This window comes from Gavialis gangeticus, unplaced genomic scaffold, assembly GCF_001723915.1.
Source record: "Gavialis gangeticus isolate Ggan-Ray unplaced genomic scaffold, GavGan_comp1, whole genome shotgun sequence".
NCBI lineage: Eukaryota > Metazoa > Chordata > Crocodylia > Gavialidae > Gavialis > Gavialis gangeticus.
In genome coordinates, this window is record NW_017729032.1 from 152,422,074 (window position 1) to 152,444,048 (window position 21,975).

A 21,975-nucleotide genomic window follows, 5' to 3' on the forward strand; every position below is an offset into this window, starting at 1 on the left:
GAAGAGCAGGAGAGAGACAATCCTTCATTGCTAAAGTGACTCTTAAGCTAACACTGTTCCACAGTATCTTTGCCTGGATTTCAACATTTGTTTGCAGTAGCCTGTAGGTTTCTGCACTGATCTTGTTTTGTAAAAAACAGCTTTGTCAAGTGTGTTATCAGTTTAGTTCCTTGAGATTTGTCTGAGTAAAGTTTACATTTCTACAGAGTCTTATGACGTAAAGATAAATACTGTTTACCTACAAGAGTGTTTGGATTAGCATCTCCTAGCGGATAGAGCATGGGACTGGGATTAAAAGACTTCAGATTGATTCTCTTCTCAAATCTGCTCCCAGTCTGCAGAGTGAATGGTGATCTTGGGAAGTCAGTTCACTTCTCTGTTTCCATTTAGTTAAAATGGGGATAATGATACTGACCGCCTTTTAAAGAGCCTTTGATATCTGCTGATGAAGTGTCACATCAGGGATAATTTTCAGTTCTTTGGTGTGTTGCCACCAAATATTTATGTACAGCTTTGAAGTGTTGGGGGAAATCTGTTCTCCTCCATGAGAAGTCTGAGGATGTTTATTCCATGAAAACATCATTGCAAAAGACCTGAAGGTTTCATTATTTGTGAGAAGAAATCTTTCTTAAGTTTTCTTTTTTTTTTTTATACTAGATACTTGATTGTTACCCTTCTTTTGTTCAAACTATATCCTTTACCCAAATCCTGTGAAGATCATCTGAGCTAAAATGATTGTTACCTCAGAGAGTTAAGTTTGGCCACTGGAACCAATAAAGAAACCAAAACATTAGTCATATATTTTCTTCAAGCTATGATAGTCAGCAGTTGGGCTGCTGTGTTTTGCACCAGTGGGAATTTCGTTAGAATCTTTGATTTCATTCCCAGTTATAGGGGTCGGCCTGTGGGCTGGATGTGGCTTACGAAGAGATTGGATTTGGCCTGGGAAGGCCCAGCCTGGCCCAGGGCAACACAGGGAATTGGGCAACATGTAGCTGCGCTGTGTTACTCGTCCTGCCTGCCGCACCCTCCTCCACACCCCTCTCTGCTGCTTTCTCATGCCTGCACTTACCCTCGCTACAGAGGGGCCAGGTATCTGCAACGAGGGTAAGTGCAGGTGACTTGAGCTCTCCAGGGTGGGGGGTGGAGATTGGTGGCCATGGCAGGGGGCCAGATTTGCAGGCTCTGGCTTGAGGGTGCAAAAGGTTGCCAAATTCTGGCCAAATTCTGATGTAGTGATAGGATCAGTATACAGTTCCCTAGGTTTGTATGCTACTTTACAATGGTGAAATACTTTGCCTTAGCACAAGTGATGAGATGGTGATCACTGAGCTTAGGTTCAACCAGTTACTCTCATTTAGACTTTGGAATATTTGATATTGAAGCCACCTTACATATAAGAGGTGTCCTGTTAATTGCAAACTTCAGGGCTTCTGCAGATGGCCCACAGTGGCCACTAAATTTTTCCCCCCATTGAATGTATTTGACTTCTTTTTGGTTGGTTGGATTATTTGTTTGCTTGTTTTTCACTTCCCTTTAAGCTTGGATGTTGGCCCTGGCTGGAAATGGAAGTTAGGCTGAGATGCAGTGGTGCTCTGAATAGCATTGAGAAACTACTCAAGTGATAGTTGGTGCATTTTGTTCATGTGCTCAGGGTCAAGTGATCATCAAATTTGGGATCAGTGAGGAATTTTCCCTTGGGTTGGATAGGCAGAGACTGTTGGATATTTGTTTTTGTAATATGGGATGCGACCCACTTCCTAGGATCATCTGAGCGTACTTTACCTTACAAAATTCCATGATACTGCCAAAGTGTTGATGGTAGCTTTGTGTCTCCAGTTCACTTCCTGTTAGTACCATTGTAATGTTTTTACCAGATGCCTTGTGGCTGTGGTGCGCAGAGGGCCAGAGTGGATATCGTTTTGGATCCTCCTCTTTGTCCGTGAATGCAGAGAGCAGGACTGGCTAGCTGGGTTTTTTCCCCCAGTGCCTTGTATTCTTGTGATTGTATACTTGGGTGACATCTGTGTACCTGAACTTTCTATGAGTGACTTCCAAAAAGTTGCATTTAAAATGTTTTTCGTGATTAAGCCTAAGGTGCATTTTAATGATAGGTTTGTACATTTTACAAAAGTGACATGGTTCTCACCCATTCATGGAAAAATACTAAATTTAATGACCGCCGATTTTATTCCTTTTCTTCCCTGCCAGCATCAAAGAATCCTTTACTACAATTGAAGCAACCAACAGTAAAAACTAAGAAAAAAACCAGGAAAAAAAATGCAGTCAGTCCTATGAAAAAGATTCAGAGCCCTTTGAAAAACAAACTCCTTGGTAGCCCTGCAAAAAACACAGCAGCCACTTCTGGAAGCCCACAGAAGCTAATGGATGGTTTCTTAAAACAGGAAGGTACAGTCACTGGTAAACCTCAGGTAATTGTTCCACTAGGAAACTTTTTACAGAAATTGAAAGAGCATTTGCTGAAAATTGCATAAAATCAGTCAGTATTCAGTTTTTGTTGCTTTTTTAACTAAATACAATTTGTGATTTATTTTTTTGAACAGGTGGAACCTGTTCCATCAACTTTAGATAATCCAGGCCCATCAGATTTAAAGACAAAAACATCTGTCTCATTTAGGTCACAGGCACCCAATCTAGCTGGGGCTGTTGAATTCAATGATGTAAAGACCTTGCTCAAAGAGTGGATTACGACTATTTCAGGTGAATCATACTTCATACATTTTGTTTTTGTATGTTATAATTGTGGGGATTCTGTATACATCACGACATTCTCCTGAATGTTACATACTTGCCTTGCTGCCACTACTTTCTTTCAGCATTTTCCAGTCATCTTGGTCTCTCACCTTCTCCCAGTTTGAAGGAATTGGATTCTTTGTATTGTGTTTTGTTTTTTGTTTTTTGTTTTTTTTTATGGTTTTGCCAACACCTTGTTGCCTCTCTAGGTAACATTTCCAAAAACTATCCATTTTCTTTTCTACCTCCTTTGAGTCCCTGGTTCAAGCCAGGATGCAACCTTAGTTGTTGTAACTGTTCTTACTCTAACATATTGCCCATACTAGGGTTAAAGACACTAGAAGTGAAGCTCTTTTTTTTTTGGTTTTATATATTTCTTGTTACACAAAGGTGAATAGCAAGATTTCTTAAAGTATTCTAGAATTCTTTGTAAAATAAGAAAAGCACAAATCATTGTTTGCATATGAAGTTAGATTGTATTTTATGTAAATCAAAACAATGTATTGCCTTAATATCTGAGCCATGTTCTTTATGGTTTCTGTCATTGTATGACACTTCTAAATAACTGTAAAACACCGAATCCATTTTAAATCCCTGTTCTTTTCTTATGTGTTTAATAGTAGCTGTGCATGAAAAATATAGGAAATCTGCTCCCCAGATCCCTCAGAATCATATAGTTCGATTTATAAACAATGATTCCATTGACTTTAGCTCATGTGGGAATATAAAAGCTGCAAGAGCCTGCCCAGGAGTATTAACCACCTCAGAATTTCTTTGATTCCAAATATACTGGAATAAAAATCTCCATATCTGTTGTTCTTTCAGATCCCATGGAGGAAGACATTCTTCAAGTTGTGAAGTACTGTACTGATTTGATAGAGGAAAAGGATTTGGAACAGTTAGATTTGGTCATAAAATACATGAAAAGGTAGCTTATTTACTGATATGTATAACATTAATTGTGCTGGAATTGTACAATGCAAGGTTATAAATTTAGCAGGTCTTGCATTTTATGAATGCAAGATTTCTGAAGAAAAATTAAATTGAACAGCTCAAAAGAAAGATTCCTATTTTTTGCAAGGTGGAGCAAGAGGAAATAGCTATAACACTTAGGCAAACTTTATAGCATTTGCTACTAGTAATTTAAACATATTTTGGACAGAGGGTGCTGTATTTGTCTATGCTACCCTCTTCCTGTGTTTGTCCCCTTATTTTTCTCCATCCTGTTTAATTAACTTACCCTTTTAGTTTCTTCCTTAGTCTCAGCCACTTGTTATTTCTGTTCTGTGGAGTCTAATCTCTTTTCACCTTGACTCAGCTCTAAAATACCATATCTATTTGATTCTAAGATAAGGTCCCCACCCACAATGTAACGCTGGGAGAAAAAAAGCTCCTAATCTTCAAATTGTGTACAAGGGCCATGCAGGAGGGGGGCATGTGGTTGCTGTGGCTTAGGCTCTGGCTCATACCCAGGGTCCAGGCATAGCCTAACTGCAGCTCCTGCCTGCCCCTCCCCCCTCTCCCCACCTCACCTGCCTCTGCACCTTGCCATCTCTCCCTCTGCCTCCACTGCCTTGTAGCCTCTGCCCCCTGCCTGCCACTCTACCCCTCTCCCCTCCCCCACCCTTGCTCCATGCCACAGACCATAACCCCAGCACAGTCCTCATAGCTGCTATGGGGCTGGCCTGGGGACAGAGCCTGCTGGCATGGAGCAGTGGGAAGGGGGCCAGAGAGGCTGTGGTGGAGAGGGGAACAGGGCTTGAAGCTGGGGGCAGGTGGGCAGGCACAAGGAAGTGACAAGCTGCTTGATCTCCCCACTGCCTGCCCCCATGCAGCAGTGGGGGGGATGAATTAATGGCAACCCTCCAATAGTTAGATTCTGTACATGAAAAATTATAATCAACGTGTAAACTTTGGCTGTGTAGAATCTAATTATTGAGGTGTTCATCTTAGATTCAAGTAAATATGATAAATAATAATCAAAATGGTTCCTTCATTGTTACTTTCCCTGAGAATCAGAAGGCCCAAGTTGTACTTGTGGCTTGCCCACTGATTTGCTGTAAATTGGTATATTACCTACTTCACAGGGTAAAATCATTAAATGGGTACTTACAGAAGTGTTGAATGCACAGGCATAACTGAATAAATCATGTTTTTCATTAGGCGGTTGAAATAAGAGGTTTAGTAATACAATTAAGTCAGTAGAGTGGATAGCCATTTTATGTTTTACAACGAAACTGGCATAGAAACTACCTATTTAAAGAAAAAAACAGAATTAATTTCTTGTCCTTCTGGTTTTTTTATATTGGGTAAAAGAACCAAAGCATCATAGAGGGGCTCTCATGGTACCAGATTTGCCTGTGACTTGCTTTCCACAGTGAAAGAGCTGAGCATCACATTTACAAGTTGTCTTACAAGGATGCCTTTGCAGATCCAAGCACAAGGAGAATGCCAAGGCAGGGTTGGAATAGAAGGGGATTCTAATCAGTGGGTAGCAGCAGTACACGCTGGTCCTGCCTGTGAAGCTCATGACGAGCTGCTGTAACTTAAGCCCCTAGAACACATTCAGTGGTATGATTACATCTGATCTCTGATCCCAGCACATGTGCCATTCAAGGTGATACTGCAAATTAATAAGCTAGCTACGATTGTCATGTGTATCCTGTCCTCTAGTGTACTTGCTGATAAGTGCATGGACAGTAACTATGAAGTACTTGGCTTCCTCTTACACACATTCTATTTTTCCTGCATCAGTATTGATGGAAGCTAGCAAGAATTCAAATGGTCTTAAAGCCATCCCAAACAAATGCGATTCTTTTGGCCCCTTCCTGTTGAAATGCCTGGTACCATGGTAAAGTCTCTGAGGGACCCTGGACCTTGCTGCTTGCTCATCCTGGATCTGTTGACTCAAGACTGAGATAGCAGTTTAAGTGCCACTTAAGAGTGCAAGACCCATCCAGACAGGGTGATGAATGGCGCACACATTTGGATTAAGTATAGTATCTGCTGGAGCTCAAGCTTGCTGGTCAGACTTTGACTTCAATTTAAGGTGCATTTAGCATTTGTCTCGATCCATTCTTAGCCCATGTTCTCACCCAGCTGTCCTCAGATTCCTTCAGGCCTAGTAACATTGGGAGAAGCACTGTTTTGCATTAGCGTCTGAGCTTGAACCGTGTGTTCCTTTTTGGGCCACCGTGTCAGCCCCATTGCACTGCACTGCACTTCACCTTTCATGGAAATGGTTTGATCTGACACTTTCTTCTAGTGATTATATCAGTAAGAAATGGAGGTGGGAACCAAACTCCAATGGTAGATTCTCCTTACAGTCTTCTACCTAGACGTACTTCGAGGGCTTGCCCAAAGCTTCTGCCTGAGCAGTCTCTTAATTTCACCCAAGTCAATAAGTCAGCTTCCCACTGTCCTTCCCCAAGTCCTGTTTCTCCCAAGTTTAGGGTTTACTGCACTCAGGAGACCTTTGGCCTAGGGTGAGGAGCAATCCCTGTTAAGAAAAAAAAAAATCGCTGTAGCTGATACTTAAAGGTGCAGTGATTTATTGATTGCCCAGATAGTTATGCCCTGGCAACTTTCTATCTTCTGATTATAGTTTCATGTCATAGAACAGGCAGCCCAAGAAAGTTGTGGAGTCTCCTTCGTTGGAGGTTTTCAAGAAATGGATGGATAAGCATTTATCTGGGATGGTTTAGGAATAGTGCATCCTGCATCCATTGTGGGGCAGGAATAGAAGACCCTTGAAGTTACTTCCAACTGCATGGGTTTTCTTGCCACCAGAGCTCAAGCCACTTCGCTACATAATGCTGGATAAATAGTAACTACAAAGCAGCCACTGATGCATGTTCTTGCCAAGCACTGTGTCCACAGAAGCCTCCAAGGTTTTGGCAGTTAAAAGTTAGATCCACTGTAGACAAGAGATTATAGGAAGTAAGCTAATTGAGCAGTAGACAGGGGTGGAGACAAGCCATCTCTGGCAGGTGGAAGATAGGGTAAGGTTGGGATAAAGAAGGGAAACTAACTGGCACTGTTGCTGAGCAAGGTTAACTAAATCATGGCAATTTAATAACAGTGCAATGCTAAGTACACTAACAAGAATGAATAAGGAAGGAAACGGAAAAAGTGGAATTCCAGCTTGGAGGTGGTGGAGCATATTCACCATGATTATATGCTGATCACATACATCTGGTGTTACTAGAGCAATCAAAAAAGCTTGCATCTGAACACATCAAAATCTTGGTATGTGCACTTCCTGTGGGAGTCAAACTAGGTTGGATGGAGAGAAACGGGGGAGGAGGGGAGCCAGTACACTGGGCAGGTGCTGAATTTGGTAGGGTAGTCCTCCAGTGGCTGTTTGCCTACTGGAGTCAGACTCTCTCTCTCTCCAGATATCCAGGCGCTGCATTGGTGGCATCCATATTGAGAATGTGTACGTGATGTTTATTTGAAAGAGAAGTGGAGTTCTCCATTTTGCCCACATACACATTCACATCCTTGCCCTCTTCTAGTCAAATAAAACACAAGACTGGATTGAGAAGACTGAAGAGTAAGAGGTAGGCAGGGGCCAGGGTACTCTAGGTACTGCTAAGGGAAAGTCTTTGATCAAAGGCTTGGGCATAAACACATCCACAGTGATGAAGTGTATGTGGACAGTAAATGCATCTAAACTCCAGCTCCTTCCTGGTGAGTAACTTCTGTCTTAAAGCATCCTCTACAGCTCTAAACATGACTACTTTTTCCCCCACCACAGGTTAATGCAGTCATCTGTGGAATCAGTTTGGAATATGGCATTTGACTTCATTCTCGACAACGTTCAGGTGGTTTTACAACAAACTTATGGAAGCACATTAAAAGTTATCTGAACTTGTAGTAAAGAGCTTGGTGAGAGCCTGGTGCTCTCTGCTAGCTGTGCCATAAGTGCTTGTGAGGTATTTGCAAAGTGCATGATAGTTAATGCCCTAAGTTTTTATAATTTTAAATTTCTTTTTAAACAGAAAAAGTGTTTTTGTACATTTCTTTTAAAAAAGTGCCAAATTTGTCAGTATTGCATGTAAATAATTGTGTTTAAAATTCTTTTATTGTAGTATAGACTCTATTTACAAAATGTTTGTTTATAAAGTTTTATGGATTTTTACAGTGAAGTGTTTACAGTTGTTTAATAAAGAACTGTATGTATAGTTTTGTACTGATTTCATTTTGTCAATGCTTCAGTTGGAACATAGCTCACCCTTTGTTAAAGCTACAGCTTTAAGTCTTTTTATGCAGCTCTGCAGCATTTAAGCTATTGCAGCCCTAGTAGAGCTCCCCATTACAGGATCCTCAGATTATGTTTGGTTCCTACTGTGTTGGGCCTGTGTGCTCTTAACCTTTCCTTAGTCTGAATAAGCTCTAATGCTGCTTTTTCTTGTCCTCCCTCTATCCAATTTAGGCATAATCTGTCTGTCTGTTATTCTTTATAACCAACAGTTGTCCACATGTACAGGCCCTAGTTTCCTGCACCCTTAGATTTTAGGGCCAAGCCATTCTGCCTCAGTTCCATACCTTCTGTTAGAGCTAGAGCATCAGCCAGTCTTAAAGATATCTAGTGATAGAGTCCCCTGCATTCCTGGGTAGTGGTGGATTTAAGGGTATGAACAGCTTTAAATTTGTGACCAGTCCAAATACAATGAAGGTGGTGGCCCTTTGCAAAAGGGAGTTTGAAATCTCAAGGGTGCTTTTCATTATGTATGTTTAACCAACAAGTCAGTTTTAGAACAGCTCACCCCAGAACAGTAAGCTAACTGCCTTGTCAGAATAGGCCAAAAATAATGTTTTATGGACCATACCTAAATTATAGGAGTGTGTGTGATGCTTTAAAAATATTACAGGTGGACATTAAAGAAAAATGAAGTGTGGTGCTCCTTTGGAACGGTCTTCAAGCTTTAAGAGATCAAACAGAATCATTCCACAAGCAAAAGAAAATGTAATATAAATATTAAACGTTACACTGAACTATACTATAGCCACAAGATTTTTTTTTGACCTTTGACAAAGTCAAATTCAAGGTAACACTGTCACATGAGGCCTCTTCCAAAAAAGTGCATCTTTAACTGGAATATAGGATTTTCTTGTTTGAAAAATGTTATTTAAAAATTACAAAGTCACATCATCCCTCTGTCTTACACTAGTCCTGTGATGAAACACTGGCACGTCAGGGGGAAAAAAGAAAACAGGGAACTCTGCAACAGCAAACTAGGGGGGAAAAGTTTATCTAGGCCAGATCTTAGACTGGTAGAATATGGAATTAACAGCATCACTGACAGGAAACAAAACAAAAAAACACCACATATGTATTGTTTCTAGTTAGCAAAAGCCTTTTGCACTGTCAAGTCAGCTGTTAAGTTTTGGCCCACTGGCTTGGAGATCAAGTCCGCTAACTCTGTCTGTCTATCAAGGACATGTCATGCTTGCTGTGCACAATCACAATTCTGAATAGCAGCAAGTTATTCTAGCTTGCTTAAAACCCAGCTACAGACTTTCAAGCTTTAAACATCAAAGTATTAGAAAGAACCTTAACTGCTGATTTTCCTGGGCAGGGGGGAGGTGAAACAAAGGGTCAAGTTGCACAGAAGAGGATGGTAGCTTCCATCTAATGAGGGAACTGTGCAAGTTCTATCTCCTTACCTGACAGCGCCGCAGACACAAGCTTCAGTGGCACTTTTGTGTTATATAAACAGCCCATAAAAAGTGATGCCTTATTCATTGACGCAAAATTGTAACAAGTGGGCGAGTGTCTATTTCCTTTATTTGTGGCTCTGCATTGTAATGATTACAGGTTAAAGTTGATTTTTCATGAACTGTACAAGCAATAAAAGGTGGCCAGCTAATGCTTTACATTGTTTCACACAAAGCAAATACAGAAATCTAATTACCTAATTTTCTATTTTAAAAAATGTCTATAGGCACCAATGCATAAGAGAATGCTGAGGGGAGAGAGAGGGGAAAAAAAGGAAGAGGTATGCATAAATAAAGAAGTATTTCTTACATCAAAAGCATCCAAGAATCAAAGTCTGCAGAAGCTTGGTTAATCAATACTGCAGTACTGGTTTCATCAGTATAAAAGTGAAAGAGTTTGAGTTCTGTAATAAAAATTTTTATTTGTGGGGAGAACATGGGAGGAAGAAGGGCAAACTTTAAAACAGCAGCCAGTATAAGGGAAGGTGAACAGGCACATTGGAACCGTGGGAACATGTAAATTGACCACTGTCAAACCAGTGTAAGTTTCTTGGTTTCTCATGGAAAACATTTATCAACTTATTTTCCTCCCAAAACATAAGTCCAACAGCATCTTCAGTATTTTGACTGTCGGTGATTTTCACAATAGGAATAGTGCGTTTATTCCAGCCTGCCCATTGTTTAAAAATTTTCTAGATGATTTCAAATACTTTCTTCAGCTCTACAATAAGCTGCCAGTCAGATTTCTGCATTTCATCTCTAAACCAGTCCTTCAGAGCATCAATGGACTGACGACTGATCTACAACACACAACAAAAGAGATGTTAGAAACAGGTACTAATGACATTGTTCTACCTACCACATGGTCTAGTGGATAAGGCATGTTGGGGAAAGCAGAGTTCTCATTCCAGTTTTGCTGCTGGCCTGCCGTGTCTAGACAGTTACTTTAACTATCTGGTTTCCCTTCTCTTCCATTATTTTGTCAATACTAAAACTCCCCCAGCTACAGATCAACTTTATGTTTGTAGTGTGCAGCTCAGAAGTTAAGACAGAAAGATCATGTTGGTCCAGCTCCCTATAGTCAAACTTACAAACCCCATAATAAATTTACCAAGCTCCATCCTAAAACTAATTAGATTTCTATTCTTTGGTAGCAAGAACACAACCCTGTTGTAAATCATTTTTAAAATTTGAAAGAATCTATACTGTTGTGGTTGCACACATTAGGAAGGGATTTAGCTCACAACAAGCTCCCTGGCCCAGGTGCCTATGATTTAGAGAAGCAAAGATCAACTATTATTAAAGTTGCCAATCCTCCAGTATTGCCCTCGAGTCTCCAGTAATTAGATACAAGTCTCCAGGAGACTGCTGAGAGTTACCCGGGAGATAAATGATAGGGCATTCATTAAAGTAAATATTAAATGCTGACTGATTTATACAGTAGTCCAGTGGGTTTTTAAAATGTAACAGTAATGTGCATTTGCCTTCCTGACGTGAAGTCTGCGCACTGTAATTAATGTCATTACATCATATGATGAAACCTCCTGGAATAGATGCAAACAGAGTTAGCAACCCTAACTGTTATCCAGACATCCCAAAGCAGACACACTGCAGCACCTAGTGCATTAGTGGACTGCAAAATCTAGATACATTTCAGTTCTGTTTCAAGTGCTAAGCAGACAAAGGCAAACAAGAGCGATACACCACATTAAGGGAAGAGGGTGACCTGAGATATAGTCCTTTGTTCTTAACATATTTGCTATTTTCCCTGTCACACACAAGAATGATGCACAACATATCTGACTGTAGCATTTCAATCCACTGGTGATGAAAGCTGGCGCTCTTAGTAATGTTCCTGCAAGAGTTTTGTGCTAGTGAGAAACTAGGCTACAGAAAAGTCATCACTAGAATAAGGGAATGATGCTGAAAGTTGTTATCCAGTACACAATTCTTCAGGCTTTCATGTTGCACTTGAAGCCATGTTACTAGGAGGCCACCAGCCTTTTTACAAAGGGTGCATGTCTCTAGGGCTTCTTACCTTACTAACGAGGATATCTGTTGCTTCAAAGTGTCGTCCGTACATTTTAGGCGATTCACCAGGAATAGGTTCTATTTTAACGCAGACTTCTTGGCCTTTTTTTGCAACATCCACGGGTTTATGATTTATTTCTATACTTGTAACTATTCCAATTTCCACAAACTGCAACGCAACAGAAGTTATGATAAAATTAAATTCCATGCAGCCTGTTGGCTTCTTTATCGTTTACAACAGCTGCTTTAGTGAGCTCAAACATTAAGGTACATTTTAAAACAAGGAGAGTTTATTTCTACTTGCTTCCAAGGACTCAGTTTTTAATCTTTACAACTTGGTGTCACACTGGAGGCACTGTGAAAGCAATAGGTTGGATTAGGAAACTTAATAACGCAAGCTGTCTAAATCCATCATTTAGCCCACATCTCTGCTAGAACACAGCACATTGCCCAAACTGTACATCAAGGATGGTAGATCATCAGGGAAGAAGCCCTGTTGAGCAGCTCCTCAGTCTCCCACAGAGATTCTGTGCTGTTGGAAGTGCAGGCTTAAACACTGGGTTTAGCTGGCACAGTACACCATCTCACCTACTTCATGAGACCAAAACTCATGTAGAAAAATTAACTATTACTCACATTTTTGCTAGGGACGCACATGGGAGTCCCCTGTTTCACCTGGCCAGCTTCCACAAGTACGCCCATCACTATTGGGTCACGGGAATTGAAAATAAACTGAGGGAGTATTTTCATCTTACAAGGAAATACTGCTATATGCCTAAGACGACAAGGAAAAGGCATTTAGAAATGTATGCTGAAACATTTAGCATGTGCACATACCCACAAACTTGAGAAATCTTTATCACTTTGGAAGAGTATTCACTGAATAAGACAGTGCTGGAACACGGATCCTTTCTGGGCTGACTTAACCACAATACCAGGTACTCCAAAATAGCAGAGTTACTATTCAAAGCAGGTTACAAAGGAAAAAAGTTGGCATGACAAAGACCAAATACAAGTAAAATACTCAAGTAACATTACAAGGATCCTTTGCCTAACTGGTGAGAATGATTTTTATCTGAAAATCAAGCAGCCATCTTTTTAACTAGCAAACTCAATTTGGGAGCTGAGAGTCATGCTGCATTCTTTCTTGCTCACAAAACACTAATACTATGGCTTCTGCTGTTTAAATGCTGGCCCCAGTTCTTTTCTGGCAATCTTTTGATGGTGCCGTATTTGCATAGCCAAATCATAAACCAATCCTGTGAATTAGAATTTAATTTCTGCAAACATGTAAGAACAGAACCTAAGTAACACCCTCTGCTGGCCCTCCAAGAAGTAGTTACAATTTACTTTAGTTACTTAAAGCAGAAAGCAGCCCACCGACTCAGGGCAGACCTGGATCCATATTCTATTACAATCAGATCAATTTTTTAAATATTATTTTGAAACACAAGTCCTATTAAATCTAAAGCTTTAATGGAAAGGACTAACATTTTGCAAAGACCCCAATAAAAAGCACATGCCCTACAGCTCCATCACAGAAACAAAAGCATGCATTTGACTGCATGATTTTCATTTCATAAGGCAATAAAACAGTAAAGAAGATGCTACATCAATTTAGAAGAATCCAAGAGGACAGTGCTCACTTACTTGAATTCTTCCTGTTTCTGTTTTTTGTAGTCTTGCCTGTATTTTGTAAAGGCATCAAATAAGTGATAAATTATTTCTGCACTAAAAATTCTAACTCCTAAGCTATCAGCCATTTCTTGAGCGTCCCGTTCGATCCTCACATCGAATGCCAGAATTACAGCGTATCTGCAAGTTAAAAAAAAAAAATGAAATCATGAGAAATATATTGTGTGGTAGACTGCAAATCAGCTGGGAAGGAAGGAACCTTTTTAGTAGCTTCAATACATTGTCTTGCCATGTGAACAACAATTACTTACTGGGGGTCATGCTCCAACATAACTGATGCCTTCATTACATCCTTTTTGTGGACAGGACCTATATTAATTCCAGCATACTGTTGAGGAAAAAGCAATCAATGACTAATCCTGTTCTCTTCAGTTAGCTTATGCAGTCATGACAAAACAGAATAATAACGTCAAATGGGACACAAAGTACTTACTGGCACTTCTGATGTTTTAAGAAATTCAAGTAATGCTTCCAAAGAACCCAAAGTAGAGGCCTGGACATAAACTCCTTTCTCTTCTAACTTGATAGCATTTAATGTTTGCTTCAGTTCATGTATTAATTCATCCTTTAAAAAGAAAAGAACATGTTAGCAATCTTATCATGCTACTAGAGCAGGGATGGGGAATCCCCAGGCTGCCAGCCAGATGCGGTCAGCCTGGGACTCTGTTTCCAAGCTGTCCCTGCCCGCATGGCTTGTTCTGGTCTCCATTGAGACCCCAGCCGCAGCCACGCTGGCTGTGCACACGGCAGAGCAGCTGGTATCTTCCGGGGCAGGGTGGGGAGGGAGAAGAGGGGGACAGCTTGCTCGGGAGCCAGGGCAGAGCCACGATCTGTAGCCTACATGCTCCATGTAGGTGCACACATGCAGGGGATAGTGGCTCTGCCCCAGCTCCTTGCAGCAGTGACAGCCTGTCTGGAGCAGGGGCAGAACCACAATCCCCTGCCCAGAGCACGTGGGCTACAGATCACGGCTCTGCCCTGGCTCCGGAGCAGCCCCCTGTGCTGCTCTGCCACAGTGACTGAGGCCAGGGCCTCCATGGAGACTGGCACAAGCCATGTGGGCAGGGGTCGCTTGGAAATGGAGTCCCCAGCCAACTGCATCCAGCCTGCAGGCCAGACATTCCCCATCCCTGTACTAGAGCTTCCCAAACCACAGACTTTCTCTGTGCATGAACTTCCACTGCACGTCTCAGTGCAGTATCCAAAACAACATGTCCATTTTGAGAGCTGAAAAGCCCCAAGCTCTGTCACTACACCTCACATCAATGATCATTGTCATGAGGAGGAGCTCCCTCCCCCAGGACAGCCAGAAGAATCTCTATTGGACCAGTTGTGCCAAACTCTCAACACTTCGATAGAGCAAGGAGTTAAAAGCACTCCACTGAGTTCAAGATTAGTCACTGTTGCCAGTGTTACTTGACCTCCAATGGCAGACCTGACTGAAGTCATGCAAGTGCAGCAGTAACTTACTTTGAGAACAGGGATTTCATCCTCTTTATAAGCCACAAGCAATGGCAAACCAGCCAACGTTTTCTCCAAGTCCTTCCCAAGGATCTTTACCCCCTGGGCTGCAACCACCTCTTTGTGTTTTTCATACTGGTTCTGAAGAGAAAAAAAACCCACCTCAGTTAAGATTTCATGTGGCTACTGTTTGTTAGTATGTTTCTTCTATAGCCCAAGAGAATCCCAGGGCAGAATCTCGCCCTCTCTATTTTAAGCATGATCACAAAAAAACCCCACCCAAACAACTCTTTATTTTTCTCTAGGACCCAGAAGACAAGATTCAAGATCAATGGCTTGCTACACAACCATAACAAGGTTAGAACAGCTTAACTTCCAACCCTGTGCAAAGCAAGAAGCAGGCTGCAGACCTGAACCTCTTTTCAGGATATCTGGCACCAATTATCATAAAGAAGTCTTTGCTTCAGTAATGCCAGCCTACAAGTGAATGACTCAGACTTTCTATAGTGTTTGTTTCATGTCAACCCAAATCCCATCCCCTTCCACCCACCCAAAGTTCTCATCCAGGAAATAAGATGAATTGTCAACACAGCAGGCTTGAACCCTGATAACTGGCAAGGATGTTTTAATCCTCATCAGTGTGGTAATCCTTGAACCACCATCACAGTTGAGAGAAACTGAGCACAGGTGCACTATAACCTGCAACTTCTGTCTGTCTCCTCCCCCTTTTAATTCACTGAAGGTCACCATGACATTCTGGTCTCCTACCTTGACTCGCAGTTCTTTCATAGGGGGAGGTAGCAGAAGACCTCTGATCTGAGTTACTATAGGACCTTCCACTCCAGGGACAATAATGGTATCTCCTTCCTTCAGACGTCCATTAATCAAAATTACATCTATGGTAGTACCCATACCTGGAAGTGCTTTAACCTACAAAATGAGAGAGAGAAAAAAAAAAAGTGAAATTCACCATCTCAGATGAAAAGAAGAAGTGCTAGACAAGTACTTGGAGCGTGGTTCTGAATTACCTCCATAACCTGAGCCCTCAGCTCTTCACATTGCGCCAGTCGCTTGGTTAGCATAGTTTGTGTCAATTCAACAAGAAGGACTATCAGACTGCCCATGCCATCTCCAGTGTGAGCAGAGGTCGGTACCAGAGAAACAAAAGTGCGGGGATCCTTATTCTCATAAAACAAGGCAGCATTCAAGCCCTAGAACAAGGAAGAAAACATGATCAGAGCAAAAGTAATGGAGCCATTTGGTCCCAGTCAGCTCTTGTCCATCAGATTTTCCTTTAAAAAAAAAAAAAATCAGTATAAAAAAAGCCACATTTTATTAACATTTTAAACATGGAGCTTCAACTTTTAGGCTGTAAAGTATACAAGAGACAGTGACAAAGGCTTCAAGGTACAAGGAAAATGCTATAAAAGTAAATTTCTACATTTTAACTTACAGGTAGCTTTTAAGAGCACCAGTGAGTCTTCAGGAGATAACCTGATACTATTTATCACACTGACATGAGAGGAAGAGAGGAGAGAGACAGAAGAATCTCTCAGGGAATTTGAATGAGAGAACAGGTGTAAAAAACATCTGGGTTTTTTTTCTTAACCCCATGGACTCTGCAGCTATTAGCTACTTCTTCACATCAAAGTACCTCAGGGTTGAAACTGGGGGTGGAGAGGGATAGAAGAAGCTGTCTCTAATCAAAGTAAGGAAGTGAATGTAGAAAGCATAGGTAATTTAAATAAAAAGTTAACACTGGGTAAGTGTCAGAAAGCATACAATAGACATTTCTCCGTAATATGAGGACTCTCTTGCCTGCTTCGTGAATCCAGCTTCCCACGTGCATTTTTACTTGTTAAAAGAACAAAGGCCTACCTGTTTTGCAAATTCCACTATGATTGCTTTGGCACGTTCTTCAAATTCATCTCGTGTGTTCTTTTTCTGCTTCTTCAAAGTGACTGCTACATCAGTATCAGGGCTTTTTTTCCAGTCATATAACCTATCAATCTTGAAAATACAGTATTAGCAGTTATGCCATCTCAGTGGAAAGAAGCGTTGTCTTGAGATTATACCTACAGGAGCCGCACATTATTTACACAAGAGGCAAAATTTGTCAAAAATTGTAAGAAATACCTCAGGTATTCCTCAGTATTAAGCATCACAGAATTCATTTTAATGGTAACTTGCCAGTGAAAAACAACAAAAGTCTTCAAAACAGACCTAACCAGGATTGCAACCTATAAAGCAAGCAATGCTGGAGAATACTGTATAGGAACAATACTACTATTAGTTTGCTTTAAAAAAAAGAACAGAAAAAAAAATCAAGTCTTTTTGTTTATCTGCACAAAGTTTTTGTACTTGAAAGGCAAATTTGATGTAATGCAAGTAATCAAATCAATATCCCCACACAAACAGGAAGAGCCCTTAGGCTTTAAGGTTCCCACTTACTTTCTTTTGGAATACAAAAGTCCCACTTTCATTATAACAAATGCTCTAAGTGCATGTGCTTAATTAAAAGATTTAACTGTGCTTATTAAGGCATTCTAGAAGTTGTTGGCAAGTTTGGGGTGCTTTTTGTGCAGCACAGCAAAAAAATAAAAATAAAAATCACACCAATAGCACCTGATGCAACTTGAAAATTGTTGATAGAGGAAGTGGATTCGAAACACAAACACTGTATATAAATTTTTAAGAAAACCTCCCCACTACTCAAGTTTTTAAACAGGTTCATTTTAGTCCAAGGCTCTACTCTCATTTAATTCAAATCCCAACTTAACACACTTCCTTCCCTAGTGCTCACAAGCTAAATTATGACTTAATTATGGGTGTGTGCATCTCAGTAACTCAGTTAACACATGATTTTTTCACCGTAACTCATCCTTACTATTTTTAAACACTTGCATATTGCGTCAGATCTTGCAATATCCAGACGATCATATGCAGATGACAAGTGACTTTCAGTAAGCTTGCAATGGTTTTCAGCTCTATCACTGTAATTTGAGTATGCAGTTCAATTTTGGTACCTTACACACCAATATCTGTTTTACAAAATAAGGCTACAAGTCCGTCATGTAAAATCTGGTAAAGTTAACTAAAAATAGATTCCTTAATACAGTTTATAAAAGCCATTTCAAGATGTATGCAACACGTTTAACACGTTTCTTTACTACCTTAGCTTTTCTGTCTATGAAAATACTTCACTGCAACTTGTACTGTGCATCTGTGTGTGCAGAAGAGGGGGGTTCTCTTTCATGAGAAACCAAAATGCCTGTCACCTTTCCTGAAAACACTTACCAGATAATCAACCAGAGACAAAAGCTAGTACATAAACTTCTCTACACTACTGTCAACCAATACAACAGTACCTAGAAAGAGTTCTTAGAAATGTATTTGTGTTCACTAAACAATCCACAATTATGATATTTCCATCTTACAAAATGAGACTCAAGTTTTAACTGAAATGGATCTTCTAAGGATGGAGCAGATTTGTACTCCTAATTTAAGGGAACAAAGTAGTACCCAACAAGTTCATCTGAACAACTGCAGACTGACCATAAAGAACAGGTTTCATTAGTGTGCCCATTCATTACATTTGCACGGGATGAAGAACACCAAGATCATTATGGAGTACTTAAACTGCTCTGCAAGGACCATGAAAGCCATGTAGTTTTTTCTTAGTTTAGTTTACTAAAAAAAAGTTAAACAGAAAAGGAACTAAAAAAAGCACTGCTTCACTTTTGAGAAGAGGATGACTGTTTTGGCTGATGATTACATTTACAAACAGAATTCACATTTACAAACAAAACAGCATGCTAAGCATTTAGTAGGGTCACAGTGTTCTTCCCATGACGGTCCAGGAAATGTAAGAGGCAGAGTTTTTCTGATGTTTTGCTGGACCAACTGTATAGTTGGGAAGAGATGTTGAACCAGCTTTCCTTCAGCTTTGTGAAAGAAAGAGGCACAGGCCTAAAGAGCACTTTATGCTCAAAAGTTGGTTAAATATCCAACTATGCAAGTTGGTCCAATAAAAAGACATCACAAAAAAGACCACTCTTGGCTCTCATACTAAGTATTTGACATTCAGTATTCTGTACAGATTTTTGAGAGGTCTCCTTACCTTGTTGAGAGCTACGATAAAGGGGCATTTCTTCGATTTCAGCAGGTTTATAGATTCAATTGTCTGTGGCTCCAAACCGTGCATGATGTCAACCACAAGAATAGCAATATCACAAAGTGAGCTTCCTCGATTTCTTAGATTGCTGTAGCAACAAGAGAGACTCTCTCATTCATGCAGCACTCAATGCAGAGATACATCTTTTGTATTAGGGTCAATTCAAGTATGCTCAACAACAAAAGAGAGGAAAATGGCAATTTCTTGATTATTAAAAAGGTTACCCTTCCTCAGGACTAGGCAGCTTTGGTGAGCAGCATACCAGTCCCATAACATCAGTAAAGGATCGTTTTCAAAACATATTGTATTTAATTAACAAAAGAATGACTTTGAGAAAGAACTTATAGACAGAGAGCAGCAGGAGATACAGTGCTGCAATCAAACCTTCAGAACTATATACTATATTACACGACTTACTATCGCATCCTCTAACTTGGTCTTTAGGTTACTGAGATAACAGCAAAGTGTTAGGGTAGCTTGTCACATTTAGCTTTAGTTGCACCAGCTTGAGTGGTGAATTACAGTATTGTTTGAACTTTCATTTCATTTTTTTAACTTCTTCTGTTTCTGCTTTTGATATTCACATGGTCAGACGTAGCCTTGAGTTCGCTCTCACATTGCTTTTTTCCTTTCTTATCAATGCAAGAAAGGCAGTTTATGTTTTAACATAATTAACATAGGCATGTATAATGTAGGCCTCTTACTAGCTCAAATTAATTGAACCTGACACTAACCAGCTGAATCAGAGGGATGAAATGATTGGATATGTTAATAAAAGGTGATAAGAGGGGACCAACTGGACAGTGCCCAACTGCAGAGCCCTTGGAATTTCTAGTTTTGATGGACAGACCAAATTAGGAGTCTGGGGGACACCCAAATTAAGACACTGGTAAAAGACCAAATTAAGGTGTGTACATGTGATAGGTTTGTTGAAACAAAGGAATATGTTGCCAGGATAAAAACATGAACAGTATGATTATCACAGGGAAACCAGTCAATGATACCTGGAAATGAAGAGTCAGAAGAGTAAAGATAAAGAAAAAGGATAAGAGAGGGGCAACAAGGAAGTTGGGTGTATGTTGTTGTCCAACAACATCTGGACTGAAAAACAGCTATTACCAGCAGAAGTTACCACCCTCTATTTTCAGGAACTGACTGCCCACCTTTTCTGTGAAGTGGAGTAATATCTGGGATTGGGTGAGACCATTGAACTAAGTGCTTTTCTCTCTCCTTATGTAGAAACTATTAATACACTTAATGTGTTAATAAAGTTATATTTTAGTTAAGTTGAATGGTGTGAAGCATATCCCATGTTCACTGTGAGTTGATTAAGCTTTAGCAACACTTTAGCACGATGGGTACATAACAAAAGCACATGTCAATGCTGAACTATTGTGGCTGAGCCTGTAAGCCAAGTTGGGTGTTTTACTGAAATGTGTGTGTTGAGTCTAGTGTTTTCTTTATCTTTTAGAGCAGGAGGAAGTATGGTTATGAAGACAAAGAGCCTGTTAGCAATGGAAGAATACCATAAAATGTTCAGTTAAAATTAATTTGGGTTCTATAACTGGACATCCTATAACTGGCGCATTAAGCCACTCAATTCATTTTTGGTTTAGGGATTCATTACAGGCCTTTGTCAATATGTACATTTTAAAAGCATTAAACTGAACAGTAATGGCTTACAGCATGCCATTAAAAGACCACATCTGAACCCTTCTAAGGAAGTTTGTTTTCACTACATACAGCTTTCAGACTATTCTGGGTTTTCTAAGAGTGTAAAGAGGACAAGTTTACTCCGACATAAAAACAAAGCAGACTGTATATCATGTCTCACAGCAGAATGAGTCACTCTGTTCCAAGTAAAATTACCCTGATGAAGACCGATCCAAGTCCATACTCAAGATAAAATTGAAGCAGAACATTGTTTGCTTAATGTTTTCTGGCCTGGTAGTAACCAAATACTGTAACACTGCCTATTACAAGTAACTAGCTTGGAGAAACTGGTTGCATCACCAGAGAGTAAAAAATCCAGGGCATATTACTTCGTAACGAGGTTTGTGTACACACACCCTAGGAAGCTACAATTCAGGTCACCAACTATGGAGGAACTATGGTAAGAGAGAGACTTTTTACCATAGCACTTAAAATATATCTCAGATCTACGATGCTTTCTCTCATCTAAGCCTTCTAGACTCACTATTAAAAGATAACAATTACTTTTACACCATTCTTTAAGATGTTTGAGACTCAACTTGACCCAAATACAGGAAAGATGCATAATCTATCAGGGGTCTACCAGATATACAAAACAGCAGAACATACAAATCCACTTACATATTCTCTTAACAAGTATCAAAATGATTTTTGATTTTTTTTTTTTTTAAGGTGTGCACCAATAGAGATTTGAGGGTTGATATTGATAGCCAATTTTTAAGGAGGCATATCAGCCAATACAGATCCAGTTTCCAACACCAGCTGGACACAGCTGTAAGTCTGTTGTGGTAGAAGGGGAGGGGGGAAGGAATGGGCATGGGGGAGCAGATAAGTGCCCCTGCTGTGAGGGAGGCAGTGGGACTGGAGCAGGCGCTGCCCAGCTGGGGCAGGGCGGGGCACGAGATGGAGCCGTTGCTCATATGGGGGGGGCGTAGGGATGGGGGCGGCTCGCACCACTGCATGCACCCCAGAAGTATATGGGGGGCATGTGCTCCTGGCTCTGTGCAAGGTGGGGCAGAGCAGGGTGGGCTGCAGCTGGGGCTGCGCCAGACTCTTCCTGGTGGGGGCTGGGCTTGGCCATGTTCAGGGCAGGCCGCAGCACTGGGAGAGGGGCTGCAGCTGCCCCAAATTTCACTGTAGCCCCCACAAACCACCCTCTCAGTGCTGCTGCCTCTGCCCAGCCCGAGCACAGCCCTGACCCAAACCCCACTCCCCCCCACACACACACACCAGGAAGAGACTGGCACAGCCCCAGCCTGAGCAGCAGCCCACCCTGCCCCACGCAGATCCAGGGGCACCCCCCCATCCCCGTGCTTCCTGGATGAGCCACAGCTCCATCCCATGCCCTGCCCTGCCCCAGCTGGATGGCACCTGCCTCAGCCCCACTCCCTCCCTCACCATGGGAGTCCTTGATCTACCCCCCA

The 21,975-nt window shown here is 40.9% G+C and overlaps 2 protein-coding genes across 5 annotated transcripts in view; one reads left to right on the forward strand and one right to left on the reverse strand.

The window, feature by feature from the left end:
* Positions 1–7,940, forward strand: part of REV1 (REV1, DNA directed polymerase) — a 70,813-nt gene extending 62,873 nt beyond the window's left edge. For all 4 annotated transcript variants that reach the window (XM_019523984.1, XM_019523983.1, XM_019523982.1 and 1 more), the window contains 4 exons: positions 2,212–2,432; positions 2,565–2,721; positions 3,580–3,682; positions 7,514–7,940. In XM_019523984.1, coding sequence (XP_019379529.1) covers positions 2,212–2,432; positions 2,565–2,721; positions 3,580–3,682; positions 7,514–7,625 — 593 coding nt within the window. In that variant the 3' untranslated portion in view covers positions 7,626–7,940. The remainder of the gene's footprint in view (positions 1–2,211; positions 2,433–2,564; positions 2,722–3,579; positions 3,683–7,513) is intronic.
* Positions 7,941–9,530: 1,590 nt separating this feature from the next.
* The window catches only part of EIF5B (eukaryotic translation initiation factor 5B), a 41,396-nt gene continuing 28,951 nt past the window's right edge, over positions 9,531–21,975 (reverse strand). Inside the window, 11 exon segments of the mRNA XM_019523986.1 lie at positions 9,531–10,277; positions 11,516–11,677; positions 12,145–12,283; positions 13,159–13,323; positions 13,455–13,531; positions 13,637–13,768; positions 14,674–14,805; positions 15,433–15,594; positions 15,693–15,875; positions 16,543–16,674; positions 18,785–18,926. Coding sequence (XP_019379531.1) covers positions 10,170–10,277; positions 11,516–11,677; positions 12,145–12,283; positions 13,159–13,323; positions 13,455–13,531; positions 13,637–13,768; positions 14,674–14,805; positions 15,433–15,594; positions 15,693–15,875; positions 16,543–16,674; positions 18,785–18,926 — 1,534 coding nt within the window. The 3' untranslated portion in view covers positions 9,531–10,169.